Here is a 22,813-nt window from a genome sequence, read left to right as displayed (position 1 = left end):
TTTTGAAGGGCGGTAACTCTAAATTTCTCGGGAAGAAAATTTTTGTACACCCTCGAAAGGTTCGATCTTGCTCCTGGCATCATGCATCATTATATTCTGTCATATTCAACTGTCAGTTTTTCCATTCCCTTAATAACTGAGTTTTTGTGAATATGAATATAGTATATATATATATATATATATATATATATATAATTATTTACCCTTTTTACATTTTCACCCTATTTCGAATCGGTAACTCTAATAATTGATATTTTATTGCACAATAAAAGTGTTGAAAAACTTCTTTCACAAAAAATTGAAAAATTCAACAATTCAATAGGCTTATTGGTTGAATTTTTCACGTTTTGCAAAAGATCTTTTATTAATCTTTTATAGTGTAATACCAGCCTCACTATAAAAATTTATAAAAGAATAATTAATTTATATTATGTATTATATTTATAATAATTCATCAAGTTTTATAAAAGAATTTTTATCAAAGTTTTATAGTGTAATACCAGCCTTAGGCTGGTATTACACTATAAAACTTTCATAAAAATGTTTTTATAAAACTTGAAAAATGTAACCAATAAACACATCTGTTACATTCGAGCGAACTTAACTGATCCGCCTATTGGTTGCATTTTTCAAGTTTTATAAATGAACTTTTATAAAACTTTTATAGTGTAATCTCGGCCTTAAAAACATATCATTTATTCTGTGGTTCTTTGGTGAACAACATACTAACTTAATTATTATCGATGATATTCTATTTTAGTACAGTACTACGGTATATAGGCTATATATATATATGTAAAACGAGTCTTATTTGTTTTCAGATCAATCTGCTACAATTATCGAAGCTAAATGACAAAAAAAATTGCTACGAATCTTCTACGAATCTTGATTTCGCGAACATTAAAGACGTCATCCGCGATTTTGTATATTATTCTTGAAAAATAGAAAGTCGCGACACTCGAGATAGAAGGTTGAGAGGGTGAATGCAGTTTTTATTTAAAGCAAGGGTGTTTAACCTTTAGAAAAGTGCAGGCCACTTCAATGATTTGAAAACGTGTCGCGGGCCGCTTAATTAAGTGATCTGGAACAGCGACGCAGTTCCCTTAAGTGATCAGGGAATGTGCCGCGGGCCACTTACATGATCTGAGAATGTGTCGCGGGTCACTTACGTGATCTGTAAACGTGCTTCTGGCCACTTGAGTGATTTGGAACTGTGCCGCGGGCTGCTCCAGTGATCTAGAACTGTGCTGCGAGCCGCTTAGGGGCCGTATTCACCGACATGGTTTAAACTGCAGTCACAATTTTTGGATAAGAGATCAACATAGATTGGTTAAAAACCTGAATTTAACCAATATCCGTGTCGATCTCTTATCAAAAAATTGTGACTGCAGTTTAAACCATGTCGGTGAATACGGCCCTAAGTGACGTGGAACTGCACCACTGGTTACTTTATTTATCTGGAAATATGTAGCTTAGTTCATTTTTACAAAATTAGTTTTGAGATTGCGGCCGTAACAGATGAGACCGAGGGTCAAATTTGTCACACAGTCTATGGGTTGAGCATGTGTGATTTAAAGCATTTTATTTGCTAATGAAATTCATGACACCATAAACCCATGCAAAAATAGTCCAAAAAACTAAAAAATTTCTTTCTGGTTCATTTATATGAAAAATAATCTTCATAGAGAGACGTTTTTCCTGTCAATTTGTATTGCATATAGTATGCATGTCAGTATATTCACGCATTTTCCACCGTCAAAATATTATCCACACGTGTCAGGACAAAAACGTCATTGAGATTAAATAAATGAATATTTCATTGTTTATGTGTTGCCAGTGACGACCCATTCGCTGTTACTCTTTGTCCATCGATATTGCGTATAAAACCCGTGAGTCTGAATCAAGGTGTGTTATCAAGCGCGATAAGTAATCTTATTTCCTCAATCTTATTTGTTATGACATGCAATGCATAAAATACATACGCCTTTTGATGTTGTAAAACGTTTTATAACATCATTAATGTTTAAATTACTACTCTTATTCTTTTTTTTTTTTGAGTCGTCATGCGGACACGCTCTTGGAAGTCAGTGATACTAAACGCATGAGATGAACTTCTAAAACATTGACGGGATAAAAAATCTCATGTTTTTATCAAAATCTCATAAAAAGCCATTTGTAGTAGAAAACTATTGGTAGCATGCAAAATAAAAATTCACCCACAAGAAAACTAAAAAAGTCAAAATAGTGCTTTTTTAATTGATAAAAAATTTTATGAGGTAAAGCAATAGTAATCTATTGCTTTACCTCATAAAATTTTATAATGTCCGTTACTTCTCCAAAAGAAAAAAAATATGCATAAAAAACTCTGTATGGTTCACCCCCTCATAAAAACGGAATAAAATAGGAAAATTTATTTTCTATAGAAAATTTGGATGTGAATGGGTGCTGTTAATATACAGGGTGTTCCAAAAAGAATCACCCGATTTGAAATTCGTATATTATGAAAAATATTGAACACACACACATAGACACTTAAGATTAATTTTATATTACATGGCTAATCAAAAGTTTTTTACAAACCAAATTAAAGGAGCTCAATGTGTCCACCTTGGGATGCACGGCATATGTCTATACGGTAGTCAAATTCGTCCCAAACTTTTGCGAGCATGTTTGCATCCACTGCGAGTGGATTTCTGTGGACTAAGTGCGAAACTCTGTCGGATGCACTCCACATTTTCGTCTAATATGCGGGGACGGCAAGGGGATTTCCCTTAACACAGATAACCCGTGTCTCGGAATTGTTTATAACATCGCCTAATGCTGTGAGCGGTAGGAAGTTCAACACCAGGATATTTTCGACGAAAAGCACGATGAACAGTTGTTACGGACTTACACTTCGTGAAGCTTAGAAAACAAAACGATTTCTGTTATGCAGTCGCCATCTTGACAAACACTGAAGTGGCGGCCGAAGGAAGAGCGGTAGCGCCGCTACTTGTCGCCAACTGTGTGAAACTCGAGATTTCCCTCTTTCTACCTATACATTATTCGATCAAAACGGATTGAAAGCTGAATAGTATATATATAAATGTGTATATATATATATACTTAATTAGCTGAAAGGGTTAATTTTTAAAGGCGAAATATGCTGTTTGCTTTGATACTTAAGTTATTTATAAGCTTCTAAAATCTTGCTCAACAAAGTTGAATAGTTTTTACATTTTGATATACGTGCGTTACATTTTGGATATTATGAATCCCCTTAATTTTGTGTGATTTTATGAATCTCTGAACATATGTAGAATATCAGCAGCTCTCAAAAAAAGACACACACAAGGAATCAACCGTTTATTAATAAAGAAAACATCGTACTTATGTAACCATATTTTGTATTGAAATGATACTAAAAGATATACTTTCTAAAATATCAAAAAGAAAAAAAAAATTGAAAAAAGAAATATGCATAATGGGTTTTTTCTTACCACGTATTTTATTTGCCATGTATATTCAAATACGAGAATATACGGGAATCATGGAGCATTAATAATAATTAATAGCATTTTAATAATGAGAATAAAAATTATAGTTAATTATGGTTATTAATATTTACCGTATCATTATTCGTTCAATACGAACGAATCAAAATTTTGATTGAAGATATTTCTTCAATTTTGATTCATTCAAATCATGCAATCGCAAAAATAAAATTTACTAAAACGTAGAATTTTTAAATATCTAAACATTCACTTCATTTTTGGTGCCGGAAAAAAAAATTGATTCAAAGTTTTGTCGATAGAGGACACTGCACGAAAAAAAATTACTGGAAATAAGCAAATTAGAGTCCTATAAAATGCAGGGTTTACGATTAACATCTTATTATTGCTGACATTGATAGATTGTTAAGTTATCGGTTAAGTTGTTTCACCTCGCCCACGAATCACCTGCTGAAGCTTTACGAACGTTTCGGACACAGAAGAGATTGGAGAAAGGTTTGATTCCAATCACCACCTCCAGGCTTTCGAACAGCGTCCTTTATCGACAAAATGTGAAAGTTTTTTTCCTGTACGGGAAATTTTTTATGTGAGAATAATTTTTTTCGCAAACCACACTCAAATATACAAATTTCTTCCATTTTAAACTATTTATGAAATTATGGGATACCCTTTACCATTCGATAACAAAAAAGAAAAATAATGTTGGGGATTCCCTCCATTTACAGCTATATAAAAACACTAGCTTTGAAATATTTTGAAAAACAAGATGACTCACATGCGGAATATCGCTGAGTACTTACCAAACGACAAGAAGAAAAATATTGCACGAATCAATTTCAAAAAAGAATTCTAAGGACTGGTACACTGAGGAAGTACTTGAGGTATATGGAGGTCCTTTCTCACATGTATACTACTGTGAATAAAACCATATTAACTTGTACACTGAACAATCTCAAGGGGATTAATACAAAATTTTTTTATTTTGTTCGAATTTGTTTATCTACTATAAATGTAAGGATTTTTGAAAAATTTAGATCAATTGTTTTGTACCTGTGATAGTAAATGCTTTTCGCAAGGCATTATAGAAGCTTGATTACGATATTTTGAACTTTTCTCGAACCTGTATGTTTCTTTGAATATATATATATAATCAAACAATTTAGCCAGTTATGTCCTTCGACAATATTTAAGCAGAATGAAAAAGTGCATAAAATATTTTTTGTACCTAAGTGTATTAAGCTAATTGAACTTGTACAATGTATCACAAAAGTCAGCAATGCATATAAAGGGCAGTCACTCCTAATTACGGCATTGAATTGTATTAGATGGTATTACTTTAGCTGCTCAAGGCAGGGAGTGACAGCAGCAAAATTGTTATTTATTATTTAGCATAATATATAATAATATAAAAAATAATAAATCTAGATTGTATCACAATGTTTCTTCTTATAAGAATTGTGTTAAGTGCTATGAAAATGAACAGTGAAGGGGTTGATTTTTAATTGCTCAGGAGAAGCTTCAATTTAACCCTTTCAGACCAGCATCAAATTCACTGGAGGAAAAAAGGTTTACCTCTAGTAATATAATATTTATATAGAGCCTATATTTTATTAACCCTATGCAGAAAAAATTATGAAAATTTAATTTTTAAAGAAATTACAGATATGTGCATTGAGATGGATACTGGGTCTCTCAACGGTTGCAAAACTTCTGAAATCTTGTTTTCGATGTCAAAGTCTAAAATACTTTTGAAAAAATAAAATATACTTGTAACCGCAATATATAGATTCAAAAATGGTTATGTCTGAACGCGGGCTTCATGGCCCTTCAATGAGCCCTGTCAATGCATGGGCTCACTAGGACATGGCCTGGGGCGGGGCCTTTTGGGGTCCAAAAAACTTCTGATGACCTTTCACAGCAATTACCATCAGTTGTAAGAGAACTGAATGGGGTCTATTGGATTGCTCGGAGGGGGTCCATGATGTTGTCATTGACCCCCACCACCATATGGGCAGAGCCATATGGTGGTGGGGGGGGGGGGGCTTATAGGCATCTGGCCTGGGAGCCCGTCACGAATTTTAATGGTTTTATTTTCTCGAATTAACCTATAAGCTTATAATTAGAAGGGGCTGTGGAAAAACCTGGACTCGGGCCCACCAAAGAGTCCAGTTTATAGGGATCTAGAATGCGTGGGCCACGAGTTTATTTATGAAATTTCTGTTCAGTGTCTCCACTTTTTAACGTGTCAATATTTGATTTGCCAATGTAGAAATATAAATCTGATTCAGTGGAGGGATTGTTGTCAATACCAAAAAAGCCAATAATGAACTTTATCACACGATAAACAAATTTGCTGTGGACATTTGAAGATTATGTTCATTGAGTTGGACACGGTCTGAAAGGGTTAATTTAAGTAATACACCATGGAATACAACACAAACCCCCAATTATGGGTGAAATGAAAGGTTTTTAAAAGGAATAATATTACATATATATATATGATGTGAATACAGAAGTGAACAATAGCGAACGAGATTAAGGGATTAAAGAAATGAGAAAAATATGGAGGAAAAAACACCCTGATAATGGCCTTTTTCAGTATTTTCTCCTTTAGGTTTTCTGGTCAGATCTGTTGAGGTTTTTTAGGGAAAATTTGAGAATTTTGACACTTACTGTCAAGTTTTTGTATTTCTTATACTTCTCATGGCTGCTTGCTGATAAGCAGGATGGCTTACCATTTTTGAAATAAAATACTTCATTAATTGGAGTGGCTATGACGAAGAAGATTAGAGCACAGAGTGCTCGGTACTTCGAATAACGGTAACGGTAAGTAGCCTGGTACAATAACACAGAAACCTCAAGAAATATATTCGTCTCCAAAACTCACAAGTTTGCATCGCACAATTTTCAATGTTCAAATTCGATTTGGCGTCTTCTCATTCAAAAAATATGTTAGAATTTTTTTTCCTATTGTTTTTGTTCGTGTCGGTCTCCGTGTGATCTCTTTCTTATTGCTGTAAAAATAAAACCACCGGGGACGAGTGACTCTGTGCTTATTTATAGACACCGAAAGACGAGCGTGCGACTGCTCTCTTTATCTAGTATAAAAATGTTCTTTGTACTGTATAGATCCCCGACTCCAAACTCTTGAGACATCAATCCCTTCGTATTTTGTCCGAAGTGGAAGAAAAGAAATTGAAAACAGTTTCAGTATTGAAAATTTTTTTTAAAGTTAAACTGAACTTAAAAAAGATTTTGAAAAAAATAAGTAGAATACGGGAAAAAGATAATTTCTTATCATTTATTATTATTGATTAAAAATTTTCAGTGAAATATAATCCCATGTAAAATTTTAATTACTGCTGATCATGTCAATCGATAATGATTTTTCAAATTTCTCTTTTAAAGTTAATAAATTTTTTTAAATTTCAAACTGGAAAATTTAGTGAACTTCAATTATTTGAAATATGTATGAAATCTCATGAAGGAGCTAACACGCGTTGAGTATGATGTATTGAAAAATCATGAAAGTCGAAGTTATCATGTATTTCGTGTTGTTTATATACCGTGTAATGCAACCTGATTGTATAAAACGGCGTTTCTCAACCTATGGTCAGTGACGATGGCACAGGTGGTCCGCAGGTAGACTTCGTATCTAACTGAATGAAAAGCTATTCAATTGTTGCTATATTCAACTTCACCCATAGTTTTAAAAATAGACGGCAGATGGCAGCATTATAACAAGTATTATAAGGAAACAAACTTCACGTTAGGTTCACAACACGTACAAAAACATTCCAACACGTATTAATTCGTTACAAATTCCGCAGAGGAATATGAACGAGGTGCGTGTGGGGTTTAGTAGTGCAGTCGAATCCCGTTTTAACTAATACCGTTATAGCGAAAATCTCGTTTTAACGAACACTTTTCTAATCCGGCAAATAAGTTTACATGGGAACAATGCTAGGTAACCTGGAATTCCTTTATAACGAAATTTCGTTTTAACGAAGTGATTCCTCCAGTCTCTTGGTGTTCGTTATAACGGGATTCGACTGTAGTAGTATTCAAATGTTGTAGTTGATATTAGTAATTTATGTCCCTCTGGATTCAAATAAAAATTAGACCTTCACTTATGCTTATCGTGTATCTCATTGAAGGAAATGCAGGAAATTGCGACCTCAAGTACGGGATATAACTAAATGTAGCCAAAAATGCAAATTATTGTTGGTGTTGTCGAAGAATGAGCAAACAAAGGGTTGTTGCAAATCGACATAATTAAAAATGCAATTCACGAAAAAAAAATTCATCATGACTGATTGACCATATTTCATCGGTAAAAATAATGCCGGGAACTCCAATCACCTATTGTCACAAAAAATGTTTCCATAAGTTGACAAAATCGCCACTGACAATTTCAGTGAGCTGAGATATGTTCAAGGAAAGAACATTGAAAACATGGCAAATATCTCTACGATGAATATTTATATTTCATAATTATCATAATATAATTTATAATTTATGAAAATTATCTTTATTCATGACGTAAGTAAAGATTAGAAAATTTAAATAAGCTTCATTGAAAAAAACTGGGCAATTTTGAAAAAAAACTTGCCAAAAAATGTATGTCATAAAATACGGACATTTCTGTTTATATTAGTTTTATTTCTGCTTTCAAATTTCCCGTATTTTACGGGACAAACACACAACTCATGCTGTAGGTCTGTGGTCTGTCGAATTCTTTCAGACATTTTAGTGGTCCCTGGGTTCAGAAAGGTTGAGAAACGCTGTCAGCTATAAAATAGCTGTCTTAATAGACAGGGCCGTTGTCAGAAATTTATTTCGGGGGTGGGGGGGGGGCAAAGTTATAGAACAATAGACTTGAGCATATTAGTAGAATAGGCCAGCGTTTCTCAGCCTATGGTACGCGGACCAGGGCAAACGTGGTCCACACGCAGATTTGATAAAATTATTCACCCTTTGTAATTGATGTCAGTGATATCCATACGGGTTCAAATAAAATTATATCTTCATACTTGGGTTCACCATACAACATCGAGGAGAATGCTGGAAATTACGATAGTCAATACGAGACATCACTAAATTTGCCCAAAAATTGCAATTTATTGCTTTAAATGCAATTTGCTAATTACTGCTAAAATCTCTGAAGGGTGTGAAAACAAAGGGCTGCTACAAATCGCAGTGAACCGAAATATATTTAATGGGAAAAAAAATTCCAAAAATCAGATGACCATATTTCTTTAAGAAAAATAAAATTCTGTTAACTGGGATCTTAAATAATAATCCATAAAACACGGGGCATCTCCCAAAAACATTCTCAGAAGTAGGCACGATCACCAATCGTAATTACAATTCCAAAAAAAAAAAATTGAGGACAAAGCGTTAAACCTGACAAATAAAACGAAACAAAGATATGGGATCTAATAAATGCGAAATGAATATTCATAATTTTTTCCATAATTATCATAATTTACTTTATGAAAATGCTGTGTATCCACGACATCAGTAAATGCTACATATTCAAATGAGTATCGTTGAAACAAATGCATGAAAAAAATCGGAACAACGAAAATTACAGGAATGTACCGTAATACGGGACACAAGTGGACCATCAAATTGTTTTAGACATTTTAATGGTCCATAATTTTAGAAAGGTGGAGAGACACTGGTATAGGCTATTCCCCAACCCCATCCCTCAATTTTGTGTGTGATCAGTAATAAATTCATACATGTATAAGTAAAAAAAAAGCATAACGTAAGTTCTTTCTTTGTCATGCAATGCAAACTCATCTTGCAAAAAAATGTACACTAGCTGTTAGTAAAACACAAATAAAAACCAAATGATTAAAAATGCATTTTTAATTTCCATCATGCGTATATAATATATATTTATCTGTTTATATGTATAATAATAATAATAAGAGGAAAATATTCGATGACATATCGACGCGTGGTCAGAGCTAAAATCTATAGCATGTATAAAGAAATGCATTTCTTTCGGGGGAGGGGGAAGGTAAGGAAAGGTGTGGAGTGTGGAAGGAGCTGGGTTAGCTTGATTCACGGTTACGTATCACATCTATATGCTGTAGAACGAGCATCTCACCTTTGACAAACGAGTCACTACAGGTTGAGGGCGCTTTCGAAGTACAGAGACTAGCAGGAGGGGAATTTATTTCTGGTAACGTCCCGTTCGTGACGTCAATGAGCAAAGTAGTCAGCAGCTTTTCCAATTCGGCGTCGTTTATCGGCACTGGCGATGGTGGTTTCTTGCCCGACGTATGATGATGATGATGATGCAGTTTGTCACCGACGAAAGACGTCGAATGCTGCTGATGAGGAGGAACAACGCCACCATTTTGCGAGAAGTATTCAGAGTCGGCGCTGCCGACCTCGGTAGTATCGTTCAGAACGGTTTGCAGCCTGAGACTCGGTGAGGATGAACGATCGTCCCTGATGGATGCGGCAGCGGCGCTGCAACGTGCGGATGACTTCACTGGCAAATCGCCAGGATCCATGGAGACTCGGATCTGCCAAATCTCGTCGGGATTAGTTCCACCGGGACACCGCTTCTTTTTCAAGTCTGTCAAATTCGTCGGAGGCACAAAAGATTTAGAGTCACCTCCTCTTCCAGTTCGTTTCAGTAATTCGTAACTGTAATTATCGTCTTTCTCACCACCGGCGAAATCCCATTTGCTTTTAGGATACGAAGATTTATCTTTATCATATAATTCGGGGTTAGAAATCTGATCGGAAACGGGATCCGAAGGAACTGGACTTCTACGGCTGATTCCCATCAAGTTAGCAATGTTTGCCGACAACGACCTCACTGCCTTGTGTTTTTTCTTCGACAGTATACGGTGCTCGAAGCTCGAAACACCGTAGTTTTCTTCGTTTTTGTCCGCAGTTTGGAATTCTGTAGTAACCGCGTTAGCAACGGATTTTTGGTCCCCGATTACGTTTGGGTTAGAGTGAGAGGCTTGTGTGGATTTCTTTTCTGCAGCTCTGTTCAAAACAGGGCTGGCTGGCAGTTTCTTCGTGCGAGTTTCCGCCAGCAGCTTCTGCTCGAAGTCTAATTGCTGCGTCAGATCGCTGAAGAGTTCTTCGATGCATAACGTATCAGCAGCAGGTTTCACTTTCAAAGCTGTAGTTGATGACGGACTGGGGGGATGTTTTACAACGGGATTATATCTTCCAGCAGTTCTGGTCTCATTCAGAATTTCATCCACATCTTCGTTGATGGGCCTGGCTGACGATTCGATAGTAACTCGATCTAATCCACGCATGTCAGTCAAAATCGGTGTCGCTTGTGTTTCAGCTGAGATATTTTTGTCATCACTATTCGATGTGTATTCCGTAAGATTTTCGCAGCTTATTCTCAAGCTGCGGTAGATATCTTCGAGTTCTTGCATGGCAGTATTGAGGTTTTCGGTTGCATCCTTCCTGGTTAGAGAGTCGTGGTCAGGGGATGCCGCTCTTCTTTGGCTAAGCAAGGGTGAATTTTTTATCGTCCCTCCGGGTGATCTTAGATCGGGAGTCAAGGCACTTGTACCATCAGACTTCATCAATAACTCTCCAAGCTGGCTCGAAGGCTTCGAGATCGGCTCAAACAACAGATTGGTCATTGTTCTGGTACTGTTTTCTTGCATTTTTCGGTGAAGTGACGAAGGACTCGGAGGTTTGTCTGATACTCTCTCAGCTGAGCAACTGCAGACATTGGTATCACTCGCGTGATTCGGATTCGTAGTAGACGAGCAGGAGCACGTTCGTTTCTTTCTCGGAAGGCACTTGAATTTGGAGGATAGCAACCATGAGTTCATTTTAGGGTTGTCCAAGCTATTGAATTTTTTCTCGCTGTCGAGTTCTACTTGCTCCCATTTTCTGGGTGACTGAGGTTCGCCCGATAGCAGTAAATGCTTAACGTTCATTTCCGGACTGGAAGCCAAACCTTTAGTCTTTCGAGAGAGAGCTGCCGTTGCCTTCTGTATCAGGTCCGGACTTCTCGGTGGAAAGTTATGGGAGGACGTTCTGGACTGCTGCTGCTGACTGATCAGTGTGGGTGTCTTAGATCTCTCGGGAATCACGTGATCCTCAGTCACAGGGAAATTGCTGCAGGTCTTTCTCCTGGAGATTATTACATCCTTTATTTGATCAGCAGTTTCGTTGTTTTTCCCTTGCGTGGCCCGAGTTTGATACATAACCTGCTTTCGCTCGAGACTATAAGCTGCTTCTGGCTGGAAACTGTTCGTCGTGCTCTGGTGCTGGAGTATGGCTTTGTTTACGAATTCTATGGACTTTGGGGACCGAGGAGGAGGTGTCGGTGCTCTCGGATTGGGAGATACGCATTTTCTAATTCTGTCTAAGGAAGCATCAAGTGAATCGAGAGATATTTTCGAACCGTTCGCTGAACCACTCGCTCTAGAGATATTGCTATGAGTTTCAATGTCAAATACGGACATGCTTCCGGGCTGCTTATCATCCTCTTTCGTTTTATGAGATACATCATCTTTAATTTTAGTTATCCGTTCTTTTCTTTCAAATTCTTCGACTCTCGGCTTCACGAATCTTGAGCGATAACTACCGCTGCAAATGTCACTATGGTAACTTTCTTTAGGCGTGCCGTATTTGTATAAGGAATTCGGGAAGAGGAACGAGGGCCTAGAAGATCCAACACTCGGCAACATCAAGTCTTTGGTGATAGTGACATCGTCTCCATCAACACTTCCGTGTAATGAAAGACTACTCCCGCTTCTAGGGACTGCGGGCTTCCATGCCTCGAGGTCAGTCGTACTTGGCAAGTACAGGCTCGTGTGTTGCTTTCGAGCTGCTCTTCTTGCCAGAACCTCTTCCTGGTTCTTCCGCCTGGAACGCCTTTCCGGACGAAAGAAAGATCTGGTTTTGACTTCGCGGACCGTTCTTATTATGACACCGTCACTGTTGTGACGAGTTATCTTAAGACTCGTTTCTACTCCCTCATCATCAGAAGAGCTGTCTTGCAGCTTCCTCAGCCGTTCAGCTTCAACACGAGCTTTGATTGCGACTAGTCTTTCTTTTCGGCTCAGGCTGTCGTTTGAACTCCGAGAAGACTTCTCCGCCCTCTCCATGCTATCACTGCTACCAAGAGTACTTTTCGTGGGTTCGTTGCGTAGAATAGGTTCTTTCAGAGACGAGATTGGCTCTGCCTTCTTTGGTGAGTCTGGTATAATGGTTCTGAAGCTATTGCTCTTTATTCGGCCGTACAGTTGACCTTGGTCAACTAGGAGAGGGCTAGGAGTTTGCGACGCACATTGCATGTCGGCGTTTCCAGATCGTTCACTGCTGATATCGGTATTTTTGATACCGTTCTGCTGCGACCTATCCTCCCTTTGCTTTCGTAGCTTGGCTGGCGATTCCCGGTTGTGCTTTGGTTTCTGGAACTCTAGAGAGGAACAAGAGGTGTCCGAACTGAGGGATGTCTCCTTACATTTCGAGGTGGACGAAAGTGGAAGGCAGAAGTAGCTCCTTTGCCTGGAAGTTCCGGTTTTCTCTTTGTCTCGGAAAATCCTGTTTTTCTTCTGACGTATCTTCTCACGTTGTTCCAAAGCGGCAAATATGAGTTTGTGATCGATGCCTTCACCGCTGGCTCTAGCGTAGGATGGCAGACTCATGGACTTCTGGACAGGTTGAACCATGACGGGTCGGGGAGGGCTCGTCAGAGTCGCTGTCTCCATCACGCGAAGTCACGTGTGACCATCGCGGAGGAGCCACAAGACGATCTGCAAAGATAAAAAATCAGAGAGTTTTAATATCGATTTTAACTTTCTCAAAAACACTCTAAATATGCAATACATTATACATATTTTATGCGGTGTCTTGTCCTGACACGATCTTGCGTGGTGCTTATGAAGTAAACTATATTCTTTGTTCACGTTGATGTCACGTCATTACATCAGATCGCACCGACCTGAATCGTACCTCTACAAGTCCTTGATGGAAAGATGTTTGCTGTTTTTTTTTCTTTGCTTCCTTTCATCTCAAACGACGACATCTGTACCGTGGGCGATATATGAAGGAACCACGCGCTCATGATTTGCCCACCTCATCTCCTAGACGTAGCAGCAGCGCTATACGGTTTTCGACTAAGTCCAACGACTTATTCGCTCACGTCTACCAGCGCTGATGTGGAAAAAGGACGTTCCTCTTTTCACCACCACGCAATTTCTTTGTTTCATGAATCGTCGAGGCGATTTATATTCAGATTTTGGCAACGCCGCTGTTTTTCTTTTCACGGTCAAGGACGAAGCAGAGGAAGTTGGAAGCGTGAAAAAAAGAAAAGATTCGAAAATTAACGTAGTGGTGGTGGAAAGTGTGAGCAAAATTGCAGACACTTTTTCAGAATCAAGGTACCAATAACACTGTCATTTCTTTAGGGAAGAACTTCCACCATTTGTCTGAAGAAGGAACAATAAATGCGGGTTACAATACAAGATTAATATACGATTTAACACCTGTAACACAGTATTAACAGGTGGCATATTTTTAAAATCGAAACTATTTACAAGAGGTTTCTATGAGAGGCACTAAAAATTTTTGTTTGTGTCTATAAAACACTAATTTTATAGACAGTGTCTTGATAAAGGGTGACCATGTGACACATATTTTACGGGACAGTTATTTTTCATAGTATTCGATTATCTCTCCCATTTAGTGGAAGATGCTCACCTTTATAGATTTTTTAAGAAACTAATTCCAATATTTTTTAAATAGTAAATTCGTTATCTTTTATCTTAACGCAAACTGTACGTCAATAAAATGTTCCGTTTATTTTCTGCAAATTGTAAACAAACTGTTGATAAACTACTGAGTCACTAATTTTTCTATTGCTGATAACAATGTTTTTCAAGCTTGTATTTTTTTGGTCAGGATTCTACTAACACTTCGTAAAAAAGAAACCAAAGAGTTCACCCAAAAACTGTTTGAAAGAACTAATAATAATAATATTTATAATATATTTTATTGCTTTACAAAAAATGTTCTTTGCAACAAAGCTTTATCTCTTGTGTGTAAACAATTGCTTTTAAACTGAGTATCCAATAATAAATTACTTTTTTCAAGCAAAAACTCACACAACCGACACATACTTGGACAAGAATAAAATTTGTGAGTATTCTAGAATTTCGCCATCAATCATCTCGCAATTCGCACTACAGAATAACTTGAAAATAATGATGAATTTTCTAGAATTGTTTTTTTATTCCTAGTTGCAAAGAATGTAACACTCATTCTTTGTTGAATCTCACAACACTCATTTCTCTGTTGTTATCCCGAATGTTGACCAAAGTCAAGGTCGGAATAAAATTCAAAGTTTATAACTCATTCCACCGACCACTAATGAAATTGGATCAGTCAGAAACACTCAGGGCTTAGAAATTATACTATTGGCGACTGATTATAAATATTTTTCTACAATCGATCTTCAACAACCCAATGGTTATTAACTTAGGAGACAGTTTAAAGATTAAGTATGGAGAGTGATGGAGATTTATTTTTTCTCTAGATACCGTATTCCGCTGCATTAGCCGGCAATCTGTAAAACTGGATGGACACCACCTTTTTGAATATTGGGGTTTGGTCATTCAGGGGCAGCCGGGAAAAGCGAGGTTTAACAAGGATCACAGTGTGCATACATCCAACTAATTAAATAGACTTTGAGATTAACGGTAGTTAAGAATTTTACAGAATCTGTGACTTGAACTTCCCGGTATGCCGAAAAATAAGGTATTTCTGGCATGTCGTCTAATGCGGGGAATAACATTATGCCGAGGTGAACTCGGAAAGAAAACACATCTGGCCTCCATCGGGAATCAAACACAAGTCATCTTGCAAACCGGAAAAGTGCTCAACCATATACACCACTGGAAAATAAAGGAAGGCAAGGTCGTGTCTCCAGTGGTGTATATGGTAGCGTGCTCACCCGGTTTGCAAGAGGACTTGGGTTTGATTATCGACGGAGAAAGATGGCCCTTTTTCCCGAGTTCCCATTGGCATAGTATCCAGAAAAGGTCTATTTCTTTGATATATTGGACTAAGAAAAACCTGCCCCCCCCCTCTCTCAGTTAAAAAGATTAATAACAAAGTGAACTTATACGAAGAGGTGGTGCACCGAAAACATTAGTCATTAGGGCTGAATTACCGAATGCCTATCTGATTCGAATGATAAATGTACTGTTCGTGTGTGAATAATCGGTCGTAGTCATTTTGCAAAATTTGACCCCAAAGCACCAACTAGAACATTTATCGATGGTAATAAATATTTATAGAAAAATAAAACAGAGACCATTACCCACTCTCCCAGTTTCCAAGAAAGCTATTTTCTTTTTTTTTTCCCCAATAATTTCTTCCGATTGTAAATTCAACCGCGCTATCGTAAAATACAGCTTAAATACCCATGCAATAGATTTCTTCATCGATAAAGAAAATTTCTGATGGGAAACGATTCCGAAAACAACAATAACAACAAAATAACGAGGATGAATTTCTTCTTGTCTTTCAGAAGGTTCAAGATGCTGCTACACATTTTTTTTCTTTTGATAGATGAATGACTGCCTGGGTTCTTCACCGCATGTCATAGAACGGGGCTGGCAATTTCATTTGAATTGGTAATATACGTCGTTCTCGCGCACTTATCTTCACAATCTCAACGAGATGCATTTTTTCATCTTCTATTTTTCTGATAAATTATGATTTAAGGTGAGGCTCATACTATTCGGGCAAAACTAGCTAACTGCAGATAACAAAAACAAAATCGTAGTAATTTTTTTCGTTTATGCGTCAGGAACACAGCAAGGAATCCCGCACGTGTGTTTTATCAGCTTCACTTTTATTTTCTTATTTTTCCCCCCCACACTGATTCGTTTCGTTATTTATGTCTTTCTTTTTTAAGAAAAATTTGTGTGATTACTATAATTTTGTTTGTTTTTGTTCCTCTTGCCTTTGCTGTATTAGAGAACACCAGCTGTATTAGGCGGAAACTTTTAACAGTACGTATAAAAGCGAGTCTCACTCAAGGGCGAAACCCAATTTTCACTGCTTAATATCATCAGGATTTTCTGAGGTTGTCAACCCGTAACTCAAAGACCAGCTTCCATGGATTGAGCGGTTCCACACTTTGATTTGATTTGAGCATTTCCCATTACTTGTGGTGATCTCCGAATAATACGGCACTGTGTGTATTGTATATCAACACAGACCGACACACCTTGAATGAAATTCTGTTCGAGGCCATTCCGTCGATTTGGACGTCATTTTAAACGGAGGAAACGAGGGATATCATTGATAATATCCTCCTTCAGCAGACAAACAAATTTTTCTTAATATTTCCTGCCTTTCCTATGATAAAACAAAAATAAAAATGAAATGGCTCATCGACAGTTCAATTCTGGCTGAACATTGCCAATTTCCCTTTCCCGCCTTTTAAACGTAAATGGTAAGCGATGACGAGGTCAAAGGCATTTCTGCACAAACTCAAGCGAGTATTATGTCCTCTTCAAAACGTACGCATTTTATATAATCCGCAAAAAATATAACTTCTTTTTACCTAAATGATAGGATAATGGATACATCACAGGTTTCTCAAAAGACCTTGGAAACTATCCCTAATGTTCACGGATATTTTTATGTTATAAATGTACTAATTGTGTTATAAATCTACTTCTGAGGTGACATATTTGAGTTCTCGGGATACATACGTTATGATGATAAAAGTTTCAAACACTGTGGAAAATAAAATAAAATATTGGATTATGTTTACCGTCAACAATGATTTGCAAAAAATTATTTATTAAACAATGATTTGCAAAAAATTATTGAATAATGACTTTTCAAACAGCATTCTTGTCAACAATGACTTTTCAAACAGCATTCTTGTCAACAATGCCTTTTCAAACAGCATTCTTGTCAACAATGCCTTTTCAAACAGCACTCTGCCATCAATGGAGTTCTGAAACGTTTCTTACTAAACAATGACTTATTTATTCAAACAGCACCGCCGTCAACAATGCCATTTTCAAACAGCACTCTTTTCAACAATGGAGTTCTCATATACCATTTGTACCAACAATGATTTTCAAAAAAAGTTCTCTAGTAAACAGCGACTTTTCAAACAGCACGCTTGCCAACCGTAAGTTCTCTTCGAAAATGACATTTTATCAAATTGCGGCTTTCATCAAAAAATTTTTCACTTGATATTTTCAAACGACATATCATGGTTGTTGGGATAAAGCCAAGAATTTTTTTTCATTAAAAAAAACATTTTTTCTAAATTTTTAAAAGAGAAAAGAAACACGAGAGAATATTTCATGAGAAATTAGACGTGAAACAATCAAAGAATTCAAGAAACTTACGTCAAATATGTCTGACTTCGTGGTGGCTGCCCTGCCCGTATAAAACCGATACTGTTAAAACTTTTTCGTGATTATATAAAGTACGGAAGAGTATAAGATGACTGCCTAATAATACTCCAAAAACCGAAAAACGGAGGAGTAATAATATTTCAACTTTTGGAGTCAACGAAGTGACATAAAACTCACCAATTAAAACATGAACATTTCTCTTTGGTTTCACTATCAATACGCACAGCAAATTCGCACTGCTCTCCAACTGAACAGCTCCACGTTTATATACTAACGCAAAGGATAAAAGATAACGACAACAACCAGAAAAAGGTGATTATTCTTGAGATGATTGCATCATCATCTTCCGAAATTCAAACCAAAACCTCGACGTGTCGGAACAAAACACTAATCATCATATGTCAAATCTCGTGTTTTTGTCTTTATCTTTTGATGTTCCTTCAAGTAATAAAATTATCATTACATTGGCATTCACTCCAATGGAAATGATAAGATACTGAAATAAGAAACAAAAGAGAAAAAAAAAAAAGACAAATGCCTTCTTCTTTCTTATAAAAATGGAGGGAAGAGGTAAACAGAAAATAAAAATTATACATTATGACGCGTTGGTGCAATATTAATATCGCGTAGGGAACATAATTGGTCTTGTTTTCCTTAATCTTCGTTCATTAACTTCTAACATTCGGAGGAAAAAGAGTGGAGGACCACATGTGCAATTAAATATTAATTAATGTAATTTCAGGCTTATCCGACAAACAACATTAAATTATTAAGTACTCATAATTATTTGCGATTTTCGGAACAGATTATAATGAATTTCCTGATACTCAGTTATTTAAAAACTCTGCGCATTAAATTATAAACAACCTTATATCTCAACCCATGGCCAGCGAGCAAATGTGGCCCGGGGCCTCAAACTGAATTTTGTTAAGATGAACTCCGTGACACATTTCCAGATCACCTAAGTGACCCTCGAACAGTTCCATATCACTCAAGTATCCCGCGGCACATTCACAGATCTCCTTCAGTAACTCTCGTCATATTTACAGATAACTTGATTGGCCTGCGGTACATTTTCAGATAGTTGAAGTGCTCTGAGGAACATTTTCAGATAATTTAAGTGTTCTGCAGCATATTTGCAGATGATTTAAGCTTTCCGTGGCACATTTTCAGTTAATTTAAGTTTCTCGCGGTACATATATAGATCATTTACGTGTCTGGTGGTGCTGTTTCAGATCACTTAAATGATTGGTGGTCTTTTTTAAATCACTTAATTGGAGCGCAGCGCATTTCCAGATCTTTTAAGTGATGCGCGGCAAATTTACAGATCACTAGAGTGAACCGCGGCACAACTCAAAAGCACTTGAGCGGCACACGTAGAGATCACTTTGATGACCCATGTCACAGTTACATACAGTTACAGAGCACTCAAGTGGCCAGCGGCACAACACCAGATCATTCAAGCGGCCAGCGGCACAACACCAGATCATTCAAGCGGCCAGTGGCATATACACAGATCCTTCAAGCGGGTCGCACATTTACGGATCATTCGAATGACCCGTGGCGTTTCTCCAATCACTTAAGCAGCCTGCGACACATTTGCAGATTACTCGAGCAACTTGCGGCGCGATTTCCAGGTCACTTAACTAAGTGGCCCGCGGCACGTTCTCAAATCAGTGGAGTGGCCCCGCACTCTCCAAAAGTTGAATACCCTTGTAATAAAGAAGGAGAATAAAAAAAAGTCTGCTCCACACATTCACGGTATAAAACAGCTGGGACGAAGATAACTCATGTTATTTATAATTACAGATTAGACGAAAGGAAAGAAAAACTTAATCCAGAATTGAGATCTAATCGGACAGCCTTAAGTAATTTACAATACTGTGATGATGATTTAATCCCATATATATCCTCCATTTTTCTCTCTCTAGTTATGAGTTCTTATCTCACTTTTTTTTTCTGTTCTCTTATTAATGTTTTATTCGGCCACAGCATGAAAAGTCTCTATTTTTTCCCTCTCGTTTATAAACGTCCTCTGATTATACGTTCATTCGATGACCCAAAGTAATTTCTCAAACCACTCTAATAAATCTAATGTGAGACGCGACCTTTGACCATCTGGAGTTTTTTAAGATTTCGAGACCATATTATCTATATCTCACGCTTGGAAAATTTCTTAAGGAGTACTTTATTTATTTATTTTTCTTTCCTCCTTGTTTGTTGGGGTTGATTATCATTCTTACTATATACAGGGTGTCCCGTAAGTGCCGGTGCTGCCTTTATCTCATCAATCGTCCGTCGTAGAGGTATGGTTTCAGTTTTAAAAAAAATACAAATACAACGCCACAACAGGCAAATTGCCCAACGAGGTGGCTGACTTAAGAACATCATGGATCCCCGAGCCATTTTTTGGAGGCCCTACCTACTACTGCTACACCACACATGCACCCCGCCCACCCCCCAACGAATCGGTACATGCGGGAATGTGCGTGTACGTGTAGTGAAACCTGACGTGAAGTTTTTTGTTTCTCTGTAATGCTTGTTATGTGTAGTGCTGCCATCTGCCACCAGTTTTTCTAACTATGAGTGAAGTGTTATGATTGAATGATTTATCGTTGTAGGACTGTTGCTCTCTATGGCGAGACTTTTTAACGGGGAGATCGGCTCGCATTTGCGCCTTGAAGTTGGGAACCACAGAAACCAACTTCAGCCGACCACCACTGTGGGGTTCGAACCCGGATCCTAGCATCGCGAGTCCGTCACTATAACCATTCGACCACCACAGCGGTGAGCTTGAGATGTGTTCAGAAATCACCCTGTATCAGTTCTAAGATTGAAAATACAGTGTGTAATAAAATAAAAAAATAAATAAAATTTTATATGGTTCCCTTGGCCTCTTATTTTCAGTTAGGAAGTTGTTGCCGTGTATCTCCCGAGGCCAACAGAAAAAAAATTCCATGTTTTGAAGTGAAATATTCCCTAAGATGCTTGAATTCAGAAATTGGAGAAAAGTTATGAAAGAACGGCAAAAACTAACGGACAACGCTCTTTTCTCTCATTCATTTTGTCCTTTCCAAACTTTTCTCTGATTTTCGAATTCGAATATCTCAGCGAATATTGCACTTAGAAATTTGGAATTTTTCTGTTGACTTCAGGAGACACAGCGAAACAACTTTATAATTGGACTTCAGGAGACACAGCGCAACAACTTTATAATTGGAAATTAGACGAGAGGCCTCCCTTTTTCTCAGGAGCGAAGCTTTCTACTCATTGAATGCATTTCTTGAATAAATTCAGTGAATAAAAATTTCATGAATAGGATTGATCTCTGAACCCCTGACTTCAGCAAATTTTTTTCTTTGGAGGGCTCCTTGTCCACATAAGGCTATTTTAAAATCATAACCCCTCGCCCCGGAAATCACACGAATTGATGTTCTGCAGCCCACACTTAGCTGGACAAGTAAAAAAATTTACATATTTAAATACTTACTTTCATCACCCCTCCCTTTCACCCCATAGAATCTTGTTTTATCCGTAACTCCACCCCCTCCCCAAGCGTGTGACATTGTGCACTTTTGGAAACATTCCTCTAGGAAATCACAGTATCAGAATTCATCATATAAGCCCCCTCCCCATAGACATAAGTTCTCCCCGGGCCATGCCTAAATGGGCCCCATATGTTAAGATGACCCTGGTTTTGTATGAAGTTTCGCTGGATTCGGAAAAATTTTCCACTTTTTACCCCTACATTTCACTCAAAAGCTTTATTTCTTCATATATGAATTTTTATTCAGACCTTTCTGTGGTCCTCCTAAGCACTTGGCATAGCTCCCGTTCTACTTGATTTCCATCCGTTACCCCCCACCCCCCCCCCCCAGAATATTTTAAGACAGTGTGGGACCGTATTAGCAGCAGGTTGAGAATCATTGCTTTACATTACTTGTAAAGCAATGATCTCATTAATTAAAATTTCTAGCGGTATATATATATATATAGATGTGTGTGTGCGTGCCGTGGTTTCTGGAAACTTTTCCCATGTTTTTATCATATGTATTCGGATTTTTTTTAGCTAGAAAATTGAAATTGAGAATGGTAGATAATTGGAGTCCCGTGTCTGTACCACATCAGCAAGTTCAATGGAGCACCCAAACATTCTTTCCAGCGAGCTTTCCAGCGAATATTTGAATGAAGGGTAGGTCTCACCCACATTGGGTTTATAAACCCATCAAACACAGCATGGCGTCCGGATTGGATCGAATCGCAACTGGGAGTACCTTAAAAGCCATTCAATGCATGCATTAATTTCTCTTGACCATAGTTTTAGTCCTCCTGCGGGAATATCAATTGAGTCGACTGACTGCAAACTAATTGGCTTTTCTGAAGGGTAATGTTCTTCTCAATAGATTCGTATATAAAATAAAGGTATGAGTAGAAAAAAAAAAATTCTGATATACAGGGTGTCTCGTAAATTCGTGACTAGTTTAAAAATTCATAAAAAATGAAGGAATTATTATATTTGAATGCGATTTGCGAAAAAGTTATTCTCACCAAAGGGAATTTTTTTTGTTACAGAAAAAAAAGTTAATCCAAATTTTTGTCGGTAGAGGACGATGCATGAAAGCAAAAATGACAGAATTTTAAATGACAGAAAATGACAGTAGGGTTTTTTGTAGTGAAAAACGAAAAATGAACTCTTTCCCCAGAAAATCATGTGTGTGCATGCCTATGGTTAGGAAGCCAAAAAACATCATTTTCCAAGAAATTGAAGCAATTTTTTCATAAGTGCTCAACGCACAATCAGTGTTCATATAATTTTTTCAATCCTTTCCATTGCCAAAAAATTAAAAAAAAAAAAAGCCCAAAAATATCACGAAAATGCCAAAAAATGCCCTAACCGTGAAAAAAAAAAAAATGCAA

At 37.3% G+C, this 22,813-nt stretch overlaps 1 protein-coding gene across 3 annotated transcripts in view; it reads right to left on the bottom strand.

The window, feature by feature from the left end:
• LOC149076946 (uncharacterized) overlaps positions 1-22,813 on the bottom strand; it is a 114,575-nt gene that overhangs the window by 20,251 nt on the left and 71,511 nt on the right. For 2 of the 3 annotated variants that reach the window (XM_089244678.1, XM_089244677.1), the window contains exon 2: positions 9,613-13,261. In XM_089244678.1, the coding sequence (XP_089100804.1) occupies positions 9,613-13,216 (3,604 nt within the window). In that variant the 5' untranslated portion in view covers positions 13,217-13,261. Of the gene's footprint in view, positions 1-9,612; positions 13,262-17,887; positions 17,909-22,813 lie in introns of those variants that run through there. The other variant, XM_089244679.1, reaches the window with a different exon arrangement.

The sequence above is a fragment of the Pholcus phalangioides genome, unplaced genomic scaffold (assembly GCF_987345545.1).
Source record: "Pholcus phalangioides strain wild (caught in Gottingen) unplaced genomic scaffold, Ppha-v1.0 ptg000015l_1, whole genome shotgun sequence".
Taxonomy (NCBI): domain Eukaryota; kingdom Metazoa; phylum Arthropoda; class Arachnida; order Araneae; family Pholcidae; genus Pholcus; species Pholcus phalangioides.
The sequence above is the reverse complement of the archived record's forward strand: the minus strand, read 5'-3'. Positions and strand labels throughout refer to the sequence as shown.